This window comes from Acanthisitta chloris, unplaced genomic scaffold (assembly GCF_000695815.1).
Source record: "Acanthisitta chloris isolate BGI_N310 unplaced genomic scaffold, ASM69581v1 scaffold6737, whole genome shotgun sequence".
Lineage (NCBI taxonomy): Eukaryota > Metazoa > Chordata > Aves > Passeriformes > Acanthisittidae > Acanthisitta > Acanthisitta chloris.
In genome coordinates this window covers 1,298-15,812 of record NW_008684198.1, presented here as the reverse complement: position 1 = coordinate 15,812, position 14,515 = coordinate 1,298, and the positions used below count along the sequence as shown (strand labels likewise).

The window sequence follows — 14,515 nt, the reverse complement described above, 5'->3', positions numbered from 1 at the left end:
CAGAACAAGACAGACATCGAGCACAAGCTTTTTTTAATGCTTATTCCAGCTATGACACATTACACATCCCTTTTACTGGGAGCAAGCAGTAACTAAAGCAACATTTCAAAGGAATTACTTACGTTCTAAGCCCGGCATTCTCTAATACCAGTTCTTCCAACCGATTGGACCTACTCACCACTCGCAGTATCTGCTCACAGACATCAGTGGACTGCCACAGAAAAGACAGAACAGTGTTAAAGAACACGAACACAGAACAGACAGTTATTGAGTTAAGCTGTACGTCATAATGGGATCCAGGCCACAATCATCTTCTTGTCATACATAAATAGTAAATAAAAATACCAGAAACATCCAAGAGAGAGATGGCAACAGAGGACTTCTGGGAAAGACTGAGAGAAGCAAGAGGCAGGCTAAAAGCAAGTAATTCATGGTTCAGGCCACCTAACCATAAGGAGCAGAATTTTTATAATGACAGTAAAAAAAAAAAAAGTCCCAAAAAACCTCAGGAGCAAGCAAAAGTACCCTAGCTACAGATCCTCCAAAGACTGCAAAGGACTAGTGTTTAAGGGCCTGTATATTTCAGTACAAATTCTTCCAACCTACACAGAAGTAAAGCCCATCTCATGATCTTACAGTTGTTGGATTCTAGAATTTGCATGGATATTTGCAAGTACCATGAACAAAACATGACAACTAAAGAGCTTGTTTGTTCATTCAAACAGAGATAAAACTCAATGATTCAAAAGCCATGCAGTGAACTCTGTACCTCATCACCTTTTATTACAAACTTTTATTTTGCTTCTAGATTTGACATTTTTTCCCCCTTCCCAATACTGAGCCTCTCAAGATTTGAAGAGGAATTGGAGTCAAACCTTGGACCTACATTTTCAGTTGTTAATCAGTAGCTGCAGCTGGACAGTTATGATTAAGTAATTGCATTGTGAGCATCGTATGCTTGGCTAATCTTTTGTTTCAAGTATAAGAGAAGACAATCCCAAGATGAATGGGTTGTCTGGACAAGAGCCACCAGGAGTGAAGTCAGCAGAACTGAGCAGTAACTGGGGAAAAGGTAGGGGCAGTGGACAATCATGACCACGGACTCATTGACCACCTACTCAAAACGGACCCCAGACTCAAATGGAGAGAACTGCATGTGTGGATTAATTAGCATGAGAAGTGAGATGCAACTATCAAATATGGGGCTGAGTACTAATTAACAGAAAAGTTATGTAATTTGTAACCAGCGAATGCTGATGCCTTTGTGTGATAAAAGGCATAGTGTAAAGTTTTGATGGCCAGTGTGCCAGGCTTCCCTGGGTTACCACCCAGCTCCCTACTTTGCACAAACTGCAATAAAATACAGAATACCTTCCCTTGATGTGTGAACTGCTGCTGTGCTCAGGAAATGAGCTTGTGTTCAGGCCAACAGTTCCCAGCACACTCTAACCAGTGTTCATGTGATATCCAAACCTGAATTTCAGTCATGATCATGAAGTGCTAAAACTGTTCTGTTATCCATCTTTAAAAACAACAACACGGCATGCATACCTGGGACATCTTTGTCTCAAATGATAGTCTGACATTTTCTAATTTGTGTATTTTTGGGGGCTTTTTTTTTTTTTTTTACTTTTAAACTAATTAAATTGCCCAAAACAAAAACCAAACCAAACCAAAGGAAAACAAACCTGCTCCACCACACACAAAAAGGTGACAAATTTTTGTGAAGACTGTCGAATCAGCCATCTTCTCAATTCTACCTTTGCCTTCCATATTTTAATACTTCAGAATACTACCACACTGTTTCTACAGCAGTGTGACTGCAAGCAGAAAGTTTCATGCATGTACTACAAAAACACTGTGCATACTTTTTATCAAACACACTGTCATAGTGGGACTCATGAAGCACAATGCATACAATGGCCTGCGGATACGTCTGACCTCATACCGACCCTTGGCACTGTGCCTATGGCATGGATTTACTGTCCAACAATTTACATTGTCCAGCAAGTCACATTTTCCTCATTTTTGACTGAAAATGGAGTGTGTGGAAGATAAAAGATGATTTTTTTTTTAAAGTAACTGATGCATTTTCAAGATTGACAAAGTTTCTTTGTTTTCCACAGAGTAGTTTCTAAGAAAAAAACCTGCAACATTCCCATAAATATATCTCAGAGAGATAATAGGGACAGTTTTTGTTCTAAGCAAACTACACCGGCCAGTCTTCTAACTAAGCAAACTATCTCATTTCACTGAAGCAGAAACTGATTAATTGCATTGTACCTCTTAACAAAGCTGATTTTAACAGCTACAACAGCACTAAAAATACTGCCAGCTTCATACCACGCATAACTTTGAGTAAGATGTCCCAGCAAGAAAGGAAAGGTTTTTGCCTATTCTGCCAAGAATCACATAAGCTAGCTTCTATTGAATTTTCATGAAAAACAATAGCTTAGGAATGTAACAAGAGCATTTTCAGATCAATAAAATTTCATCAATTTAAGCAAGATGAGACCACCTTCATTTTTAAAGACAAAAATTTTGGGATGGAAGCATGAAAGCAAATTCTCAAACAAACCAGTAACTCCACTTGTGACTATAAACTTGCAAGTTTAGAAGAAATAGTGTATTTTGATATATTTAAAACATCACCTAATTACTGATTTTCTTGACCCTTTCTTAAGTAGTACAGCTTGTTAGGATTTTCCCTTTTCTTGCTTTAAAGAAAGAAAACTGATATAGAAAAATATCAGTGCCACACATCACTACACACTTATAACTACACAGACTTAGCTTCAGAAAACTGAGAGACAAAAACATCAAGTTGCAATGAAAATTACATGGCAAAACCTGCTTTATGTGCAAAAAAACCCCAATCCTGGCATTTTCTTTTCACCTCCAAAAGCAACCAAAATTTCTGTTTGCTTTAAAGTTCATTTCCCATCTAGTCAGCTAATAGTGCTTGGGGGAGTCAGCAATGCCTAATGAAATTGTTTTATGGGCCACAGTTATGGCCTAACAAAGTTTTCAAACTTTATTAGTTGAAATTTTGACAAGACCTGACTCTCAGCAGTGATTTTATGGCATAAATTCACTATCCAACAGTTTATATTTCCCTGATATGATTAAATGAAAAAATAATTGTCAGTAGACTGCCCAGTTGTACCTGCCTAAAAAATTTCACCTTGAAAAATGTAACAGCATCCTTTAAAACACAGCACAGCCTGGCAGAAGCAGGTATATTGTTTTATTTTATTACTTACTAATTTCAAATCCTTGGAGGACAGCTTTGTAAACCACTGGTTATATTCCAGAGCAGCAACTATAGGTATTAAGTCTCTAGAAAAAGAAAAACACTTTTACACACATTTCATATAACTGTCATTTGAAACAATCTCTTAAGTGTTCTTCCATGTCTCATTCCCCATACTTTTTCAATGCTAATTGCCTACCATTCCCATTACAGAAAGCTCTGCATTATGAAAAATAGCAGCAGCAGCAGCAGCTGTGTGTCTTTGTCATATTTTAATACAAATTTTTGACTGGCCAACTGACACCCATTCTAGCATGAATTTTAAAACCAGGAATTTGTCTGGGCTGCCATTCCTACTTTTAGCATAACTTCTTCTTCAGCCTCTGACATGTTTAAGCTTCTTAATCACCTCTAATTATAATTTAGCATGACGCTAAAAAGCTTTTTGGCAGTCTGATGATTTAATATAATTCCATGACTGAATGCTTCTAGAGAACACCTCCTTGTCTCATCTCTATAGTTAAATTCCCCCAGGAAGCAGGAGACCTGCAAAAGGATAATGCGACATTCAGCACAAACCCACCTTAATTGTAAAGGGGATTTCACAAATGAAATTCTAAATTATTCCCGTTTTCTTCATTCCAAGCCTCTTAGCATGATTTGCTCTCCCAATGTTAAGTTTTTCCAATAACAGACATTCATAAATGTCAACATCTGTACTCTACCCCCAGCAGAATCATTCATCAAGCACTAGCACACGGTTTAGCAGTGCAGCACTCGGATCATTTTGATGCTACATATTAAATACATATATACACCTACATCAAGGTTTAACAGCTACTTAGAAAGCTCTTGTCTTTGTAATGAAATAAAGGGCTGTAATATACATGAACTTATTGAACCAGCAAAATACAGGTTTTGCAGGGAGAAATTGAAAAGTACTGGCTTTTATAAGCTGGTCTAAACCCCCCAGTTCTTCATTCAGGACACAGGCAGGTAGGTCCTAACACGTCTTCATTCAGGACACAGGCAGGTAGGTACTAAACACACGACACCCTTCTCCCATATTTTTTTGCTCTTCCTCTCCTTCAGTTTTCATTTACAAACACTCAGACACTTCAGGATGGTTGTTAAACACATAGGAAAGCCAGGAGACAAGGCGACATCACATGGATGAGCCTTCAGTAGGCTATATTGGGAACTGCAGTTGCTAGATTTGGAAGTACAAGCCCATCACTAAGGTAACGGTACGAAGGTGCAGCATTTTGCTGCAAAAGACTGTAGCCCACCGACTGAGAAGCTCATGCAAATAGACCATTTTCACACTCCTGCAGAGGAACTGGTGTGTGGTGTGACCTTAAAGGATCAAGCCATCTTTCCATCTTGTTCACAGCACACATCAAGTCTTGTGAAGAATTTGTTTCCAGTGGTACTGTAGAGACTTCGCAGCTTCATGAAGCACACAGGTTTATTTCTGTCCACCGTGTTGTTTTTGTTCCTACACAAGCACACTATATCTTCATGTAAAGCAGGAACTAACTAGTCAAATGTTAGGTGAGAAAAAATAAACAGTCAGAGATATTTCCCCCTTAGGCTGGGCAGGCAAGAGTCTTGCTATCGAGTAAGGAATGTCCACATACAGAGGTTTGCTGCTTCTCTGTGTTCCCCACGTAACATCAGCAAGGTGGTAATGAATTAGCAGCTTTGATGTCCTTGTCAGTGCCTTTGCTTTGGAAGTGGAATGAATAAAAGAGTAATTTTGGCTTATTCACCCAGTGGTAACCAGCCACCCACAGCCAGTGGTGAATGTTACAGGGCAAACATTGGACAGGCTAATGGTAACACCACCACACTGGAGGAGCAGAGCTGTCCATGCTGTGGACCACCACCCTCAAAAGAAGCAGCAAGCACCAACAGCAGCAGTCCAGTTCCTTCAAAGGAACTGAGGGATGATAATCAGGGATCACTGTCTGCAAGTGTTTACTCTACCAGGGAGCTGGAAAGCCAGCTTGGAGCGCTGTCAAGAGCTCAGTAACTTCTGGGCAGGAGAGTGGCTGCAGATAGGACTTGCCTGAGGCCATACTTTTCTCCCCTTCCCTCCCCTGGCTTGGGAGGGAAACTGCCGAAGGACAACTTGTGCCCAGAGTTAGTGGGAAAGCTATGACACTTTCAAGAAATATCTAAAGATAAGAATTTGCAAATCAGCTGGGTTCACTTGTTTTCAATTATTCCTGTCCAGCTGCAGCAATGCTTCTTTGGTAGTTTAGTCTTCTGCAGTGTTCAAGGTCTGTTTGTTCAAACCCCAGACAATCACAGCTACTGGCACTCTTCAGTGATACCAAGTGCTAACCCCACTACACAGTCCCTTTTCCCCCTCCTCCCAACATGCTGCAGACAGTGGAACTCCTGCCTGTTCTGCAGCAGCCTTACTGTCTGGAAACTTGTTCTTATCAGAGTCTACAATCTGATTTTAAGGATAGATTTTTTTATTTCTTCGTTTTTGTTCACATTTTTTAAGGTGCTTCTGGCTAATAAGGGTCCCCTTTAGGAATTTACCTCTATTCCTTCTCTTGCTTTGAGCTTGCCTAACCTCAGTGTTCTTGCTATCAAGTTTTCCTTTTCAAAACCATACACTGCTTTATTCACTTTACTAAACCCTAGATGTGGTATTTACAATGACCTGAATTCTTTTGCCATATGGTATGAAAGAAGGCTGATAATCAGTTCCAAAAGCAGAGTCTTCTCATAACTTTCCCTCATTGAGTTACACAGAGTTGCTTATATTCATTAGTTTGTTTATTAAATTACCATCCAAAATAAAGAGAGATTTATAACAGATAAATCCATGCCATCTTAAAATGAAAAGAGATTTTGCTCTTCTGGAATGCAGAAAATATCTCCAAGCTTCAACAACATTCAAGCTTATCTAATGCCCTCATGTTTTTTCAAGATCTCTATCCCCAGTGTATTTAGGATGGCAAGAAATCTAAACAGCACAAAGAAAAAAACTCTAAACAATCTCACTTTTCTAAAATTTTTTTCTATGTCCAAATAAGTAAAGCATATGCTCCACAGATGAAAATCACCCTAGTGAGTTAAATAAACCCTTTTCACAGGGAGTCTTTTTTTTTGTTGTTAAACAATTATATGGTTCACAGCACAACATAACTTCAGATAAAACCTTGGAAGTCATGTTCCCATGCGGTAAGCCATGCTATGATGCTCTGGGAACTGAAATTCATCTATATTTCATGCCATCTTATGTTGACCTTTAAGAGAAATGTTTTGCTTGGAAAGACACAAATTGTTTATTTTTGAATGCACAGCCCCTGTATTTAGAGAACTGATGTACCCACCCTACCTTGCTTCAGAGCTACTCTGCAACAGGAAGTATATAGTTTCAGCAATCCCAAAAATTAGGTGGACAATATGCATAAGAATCTCTCAAAATGCAAAGCATGATGGCATGCTGTTAATTTGTTGTAACAGCCTCACTGCCCTAAATATATTGCAAAACACACACATTCTTGACTTCACTGGGATCTCAATTCCTAATTTGCAATTTTAGTGAATAACCTAAGGTTTTGGCTTTCTAACAATTTTAGTTTTCTTGACATTTCAATCCAAAATCTTTCTCAGTTCAGTCCTTCACATGCAGAAACTCTGATCACAAGACGGATTCCACAGCATGTAAATGGCTCCAAAATAGTTCTGAATCTTTGGACTTATACAGTCATGAGACATTTGCTAAAAACTTTTCTTAACAACACAAATATATTTCTTCAGTGAGATCAATTTTGTATGGTATACTTTAATGAAAAGCTTTTGTATAGCAACAAACCCGTTTTTCCATTTTCTGAAAGCCAAACTCATTTGAACCAGCTGAGATAATTAAAACACTTCTTCTATCAACTCCTTCCTATTCAGTAATATTTTTCACCACCAATGAATTGTTCAAATATTTAATTTCTATTGAAGATGGGTATCTGTAAGTCACTTTCTCAAGAATGCATCACGGTCTTCTCAGCACTTCCACCTTGCAATAAATATGTTCAAAGCATTCTTAAGTTCTTGTCCCACATTTGTCTGGGCTGAATAGTATTTCTTCCCTATCTTCTCTCAACAAGACTTAACCAATGAAACAGTCTTTGGCTACATCTGCCATGCACTAGTTGCAGTCTTGGAGTCTTGCTCGAATTCCCTCTGAATTAGTCAACACAGGATACTACTGCTCAGTAACTTTGCCACGGGATTCAGCACAGACTGTGAAAACCCATCCCAGAAGCTGAGTATTTAAGTGGGGTATTTTGTGAGTTTACATACTAGACAGCACAAAGCTACAAAAAATGTGGTGGCAAAATGCTCTCATTTACCTCCCTCAAAGTTCACCCCTCCTTTTATGACATTCTAGTGTTGTACCTCTGACAGATTCTTAATTCTTTTACTGGGCTTTCACAAAGAAACAAATGCTTCCTCTATTTTATTTACAGTTTTTAAGATTTGTAGTTTTCCTTGTATAATGATGGATTTTAGTTAAGAGTCCCTCCCATTTTCTCCTGCTTGTAATATCTTCAGACTCAACTTCCTTAGAATCCAATTTTCTCAGCCAGCTAAATTCAGTAAACTAAATACAACACTCAGCTAAGTTTCAGCATCTTACAGTAAAATTACCCTCAATTAGTTCCTTTCTGGAAGTACATATTTTTGATAGCATCTATTATAAGTGAAGAAACTACTGGCTGGAATTCAGTTGAACAACTTAAACCTTCTACTGACTTGCTGACAAAGATTAATTTCCTTTACTGTGTAGACCATGAGAAAAAGATTCTGCATAAGTAAAGACAGCATAATTTCCCTCTTTGCTTTGCCCACCAGATGTAGCTGCATGTTTTATCTGCTGAATCTGAGCTCTCCTATCTGCCATCACATGAAAAATATATATCTGCTAACTTTCTGGAGTGCTTCCAATAACAAAATATATTTATCTTCTCAGGCTCCTGACTGAATGTGGTTTCCATGGGACTTTTGTGCAAAAGCAGCAGCTTTGTGCTGAAAAACTAAAAATGCTACAGATGGTCATTTCACAGGTCTATACAATCCAGTAACAGTTATGGGACCATCCCACTTTATCAATATTAGCATGATTACTGCATATGGTTTACCTGTGGTCAAGGTGGCTGAAGTCTTGCAAATTCAATTCTCTGGTATCTTGTGTGAGATAAATTGTATCAACATCCTGTTAAAAACACATAACCAAATACATTTTTACAGATCTGTAGTGGCTCTTTTTTTTCAAGCACTATGATTTACCTGTTCTTTCATCATCTGTACATCTAGCTGGAAAGAGCTTCAGAACAGGAGCTGTACTTACCCACTGTACCTCTTCTCTGTATGGAAATCCAAGCCAATCACAAACACAGGCATACATCTGTGAAAAGCCTCCTACAAACAACCCAAGAGAGTATTTAAGTAGAGAATATAGTAAAACAAGCAAACATACATCTAAAAGCACATTTTAATACTAAAAGATACTGTTTTTCAAAACTCACTCTCTTTTTCTCTCAGGAGAGTGTCCATTGTGCTCCTGAAAGAAACAGAGACTATCCTATCTTTGCCTCGTAAATTGCAAGAAAGCTTAATATAGTGCCTTCACCTACCAATCAGAAGCTTGCTTCATACTAATTACACCTTAAAACTAATTACACCTTTACAGGCTTCTGCCAGAAATAGAATTAGACTTCCTGACACTGCAATTCCAGCCTTTTTATATTCGAGCCTTTAAATTCATCCTCACCACAAGGTCCAAGTTCTGTCACAGTCTGACTGTCCCACAGGGCCTGGAGATTAGCCAGTCTTTCTGAAGGCTCCATAGTTACTTTTTTCATAATCCTCCTAGATGCAAAAGAGGGGGGAAAATCATTCATGGCTTTGAAAGTATTTTTTAATACATAAGTCTTCTTTATTTTAAGAACAATTTTAAATGTATGTATAAGAAGAATTACCATTTTAAATACAATTCACTTTCCCACCTAAAAGTCACACACATAGTGGCGCAGCCCAGCAGGAGGAAATTTCTTTCTCTTCTTTCTTTTTTCTTTCCCTTTCCTTCTTTCTAATGATTAACTCTGTGGCTACTGGAGCACATAAACCCTTTTATATGGCAGGATCATTCAAGCTAAGAAGACTTGTGGCCCTCATCTAACATCAGGATGCCCAAAATAGGGGAGAGACATGGTATTGTTGGTTACCCCAAAACCACTGCTGTTTATACATTGTTTTTATGCAGAAAAAGCACAATGGTGCAAAGAGCTGAGCAGCTACATGTGGCCTCTAGGCTGTACTCTAGATATCCAGCTCCAATCTTTGTAGTTTGGTAGCATTCTTCCTGCCTAGAGAGCAAAGAAACACAATCCCTTTCTGCCTTTTAAGAAATACAAGTATCTGTTCTTCTGAATGACAAGATTGTCTCATAAACTGCAAAATTCCATAAAGGAGGATGGAGGCCTGGGTGGGGGTGGGAGGGTTGTGGAGTGGAAGAGAATGAATATGATACATTAACTGGAGAAACTGCTTTCATTGCTCTTGCCTATTCTGTTCTTGTATCATCTGGACAGCTTCCATATCTTAATTTTGGGAAACTGCACCATCTGAGAGGAGAGCAAGAAACTTGGTTTCTTTCCTGGGAAGCAAGCACTCCATACAGCTTCTCAAAATGCTCCAGCAATGTTCTCAAGAAAGCCCACAGAAAATATGTATAGAACTCAAGGCCTACTCAGACACCCAGACAAACACACATAGCCTCACAGGCCCCTTCACTCTTTTCGCTCTTTTAGTTTGCACTTCTCATACTACAACTGAGGTTTTATGGCAAACATGCTCACAAATATTCACTTGTATGCATGCTCTTTGAAGGAAGAGCTTGATCTCCATTAAGGCAGCTAATAACACTTCCAGAGAGGAAAATTGGAAGCAAAATAAAAACACCCAGCAAGCCAGAGTTCATGAACTTGATTTCCTACTCCACCTACAGGAAAGGTGAATAATAAAGATATACACCCAAAATAAAACATGTGAGTTCAGCCTGACCATTCACATCTAATGTCTGTTACTAAAGTTCACTTATAAAAATCAGCATGTCTCGGAAAACTCTTTTCCACAGCCTATTTTTCTCTAATAATGCTGAAAACCAGGAGCTAAAGAGAATAGAGTTTCATGATCTGGTAAAGAGCGATGAAGCAATAGCAGAGAGAAGGAAAAAAAATGCAGAAAAACTACTGAGAATTGCTGCAAGATGATAAAGTTCACAGGCACAGATAAGAGAGAAATCCAAAGGCATGAGCAATGCAAAAAAAAACAAACCCCAAAAGCCAGAAAAGGAGATGAATGATTCAAGGAATCAGTTAAACCATGAAACCATAAGAAGTACAGGACAAGACTGCCCAGGGTTCAGGTTCTGAAGAACAAGGCTCACGATCATGTGCCTCATTTCACAAACACTGAAAGTAAATGGAACTTTTCCTTCCTTTCCCAACTCATATTTTACTGGGGGTGAGGGGGTGGGGAAAATTAAACAGACAAGAACCCCAAGCAAGTTACAACAAAAAGCCAGAACCTAAGCCATACCTGAGGCTGGAGAAGCAACAAGGTAAAATGAAAACTTCAGACTTGAAATACTTGCATGGCCCTTGAAAACAAAGGCTCTTATGACCCTATGAGACCACACACAATCTACATGTGCTGTGCACTGTTCCCTGGTTCTGCCATACACCTGTAAAAAAAGCTTACTGCTTGCTTCAAGGTGTCTCTCATATGCTCAGTGCATTTCTGAGGTCAGGGTGGGGAGACCAGTGGACAAGAAGTAGTGGCTTGTCACCATTTCTGCACAATCTATTTCCACTAGTGGTGCCCTAAAAGATACTTACACTGGCGAGAGTCCAGGGAATATCTTCCTGAGGCAGGTCCCGATGTGTGCCAGTACCTCGTTCACATCCTCTGAGGATGCCATCTTCATGGAGATGCTGCATTTCTCAGTTTCCATAATCAGCTATAAACAAGAGTGTGAGAGGGTGAGAATGAGATATCATATAATTCATGTCCATTTAAAAAGAGGAGCATTTTGAATGCCAGCTGAATGCTTTGCAGGCTGGAAGGAATCTGTCGTTCTTTAAGCCATGATACGGCAATGCTCCAGGTAAAGTTTCTGAAAGCTGTTCTTGAATGTACAAGACCCCTGTACTCAAACTTTTTTCCAACAGTGCCCTGCTTCCCACGGGAATAAGATTTTCAAAGGATCGTGACCTCAGCTGACACTTTGAAAACCAAGAACTTTTCACAGCATTGTCCTCTTTTGAAACACGTCCCAGAACACCAGGAGAAGCAAGCGCAGCCTGACAGGAAACTATTGAAAGAGCAGGGTGCCTGTTTCCTCCAGCAAAAAGTAAAAGTCTTTAATGGCTGTGATCCTCTGGAAAAGCTCTAATGCTTTGTTCTATGCCATTTAAGAAAATGCTGTGCTGATATACTGTCTCAGTTCAGACCGAGCAGTAACTGTCAGCCAACATAACTGTTCCACTGTCTGGGGGATATGTGCCTTAGTGAGGGGGAAAAACAAAGCCTTCTGCAACCCGCTAGATATTAAGTGTTAGATAGTAAGTGCTCAGAATCAAATCAGATTATGGTATGACTGACACATCAGATCAGATGCTGTTTTCAGCTGCATCATGGGGAGCTGTGTAAAGTTTCTGTTTTCTCCAATGTGAATAGTTTACAAAGCCCAAGTCATAATCTCTTTTAGATGAGAAGCTGTGCACACCAGTAAGAAGGTTAACATTAGAATAAATTACTGTGTATATATATATTAAAATAATATATAAATAAATGACAGTAGGAGAGGGGACACTGTGCAGTATGCCACAGAGGATTGCTTTTTCTTAAAACTAGTTCCCAGGGCTCTTCTGGTCCCTAACTCATGTCTAGGGTCATCACCAGGATAATCCTAGAAGAGGCTGAATTACCCCAAAAGCACACTGGGAATCTTCACACCTTTTACCACCAATTCAACTCCTTTCTGAACCTGTTGCCATCACTCCCTGATGATGAATGAGCTTACTACTGGTTTTCATTGTCAACAATATTAACACAGTATTTCCTTATATTACTCTGTCCATTTATTCACTTATCTTACAGTGGGAAACTCTTCATGGCTTTCTGCAAGATGCCTAGCACAAACTACATTCTTCTGGTATGAGGGCTATAGCACACTGTTTGCAGAAAAACTGCAACAATACCATTTGCCCCACAAGCAATAATCTAGGATTCTGCCTGCCTTCAGCTATAAGCCTTACACATTTAAAACATGAATGAACATAAACATGAAAAACCTTTAAAAATATTTTAGGAAAATGGTATGTCACTGAGGCTGTGAAATCCCTTGTAAACTCTGCTACAACAGTGACTGACTGTGACTCCAGGAATAATTAGCAACAGCTACCCTGAAATTTTAGTACCTTAAGCAAAAAAACACACAAAAACATAGAATTTACTAAATGCCTCTCCATTAAAACACCTGGACATCTTTTTTAATCCTTTAAAAGGAAAGCTTCAAAAGCCAGGCTAAAAAGATGGTATGTTAATACAATGAGAGCTTTTCAGAGTTCAAATAGTGTCTCCAGTGTTCCTGTTCTTAAAAAGCTCTTTAAGAGCCAAACACACATGAAACACATGAAGACTTTGATACAATTGAACTGTCAAATCTTGTCAACATTTTCATCTTATGAATTAAAACCGCATTAAAGGCATTCTTCTTTTCAACAACTTCTCTTTGACATTCACTTTTTCGGGCACATAACTGGCTGTCAAATATATTTTGTGTTGTATACAGTAATGGCATCAAGAATAGTTGAAAGCAAAGCATTTCTGCCTGCTAATGTCAGCAGTAGCTTTTGGCTTCACCATAAAGGCACACACCACAGAAGCCATTCAAGCATGCATGGTGATGATTGTATACTAGCTGCCAATGTTTCATCATCACCTTACAACACAAATGAAAACTTGTACCATACTGAACTAGGAAAAGAAAAAATTCTCTCTTATCACCATCCCACCTGCACAACACATTCCTAAAACTGACTCTTTAAATTCTTATCATTATTGCTTTAGAGCAGCATGAACGTAAGAACACAAATGCACAGTGCGCTCACTGGATGGGGACACCTGCCTGTTAGAGCATTACCTTCTTGACTGGAGCACATTTAGCAAAGAGCAAACAACTATCTTTTATCTAGAACACACTTACCTGACCTGGTTTACTGGAAGTTACTCCTTGGATTTCCAAGTAGCTGAAAGTTAGATCTAACTGCAGTTTAAAAAAAAACAACAAAAAACAGCCACATTAGGGTAAACATCATCTTATTTTAAAGAGCAATTATGATTCTTGATGAGGTTAAGAAAACCTTGAGCAGGGCTACTGATATTTGACATCCACTTCTGTAACTGACACTAAGTACTTGTATTTTTCACTAAAAGAATACTTACATTTGCTTGTTACAAGTTCAAATGGTTATTCGAGGTTACAGGAATACCACATTGGATGTTTTATTGCAAGCTAATAAGCACATAAGCTTATAACAAGTTTTATGACAAAATTTTACTATAAAAAGCATCATTAATACAATCCCCTACTGATGTGTACTCTTGTGACTGAATGATCATTAATTACAATTCTTACAGCTTTACAATTATTCATTGATTAGTTACACTGATCACAGATGTGAAAAAAACTTACTCCACAGAAGCTGAAAGGACATGCACACACACAAATATATATATATATATGTATATGAATAATACTGTCATATATATAAATAGTTAGATACAGATATAGCCACATAAATGCTAGAAACTGCTTTAGCATGTATAAAAGTATGAGAGGAAGGAATACATTAGCTTTGCCTGAGTGGGTTGTTTGGACAACAGTCAGAATAGAAAAGGAAGAATATACTAAATCCAAATGGAAGCTTAGAAGAAGGCAAGGAATTCTTCTCCAAGGATAAATCCAGAGCTACAGGGAGTGTGCCAAGATCTGAATTCACAACTATGTAGATAAACATCTTGACAGCTGAGATATCCAGAAAGAAACAGACCTCTTGGACTGAATCATAACTACAGAGCAAGACATGGGCCTGGTCATTTCCTTTCAGTTATCATTAAAACCATTGTAACCGGGCAGTCTGTCCGAGTTGCAGTTTCCTGTACTTTATCTTA

At 38.6% G+C, this 14,515-nt stretch overlaps 1 protein-coding gene across 1 annotated transcript in view; it reads right to left on the bottom strand.

The window, feature by feature from the left end:
- LRRC16A (leucine rich repeat containing 16A) overlaps window positions 1-13,607 on the bottom strand; it is a gene marked incomplete at both ends in the record, with an annotated part of 69,281 nt that extends 55,674 nt beyond the window's left edge. Inside the window, 7 exons of the mRNA XM_009079239.1 lie at window positions 123-211; window positions 3,264-3,339; window positions 8,416-8,489; window positions 8,625-8,695; window positions 9,048-9,145; window positions 11,176-11,297; window positions 13,548-13,607. Of these exons, the coding sequence (XP_009077487.1) occupies window positions 123-211; window positions 3,264-3,339; window positions 8,416-8,489; window positions 8,625-8,695; window positions 9,048-9,145; window positions 11,176-11,297; window positions 13,548-13,607 (590 nt within the window). The remainder of the gene's footprint in view (window positions 1-122; window positions 212-3,263; window positions 3,340-8,415; window positions 8,490-8,624; window positions 8,696-9,047; window positions 9,146-11,175; window positions 11,298-13,547) is intronic.
- Window positions 13,608-14,515: the final 908 nt, after the last annotated feature.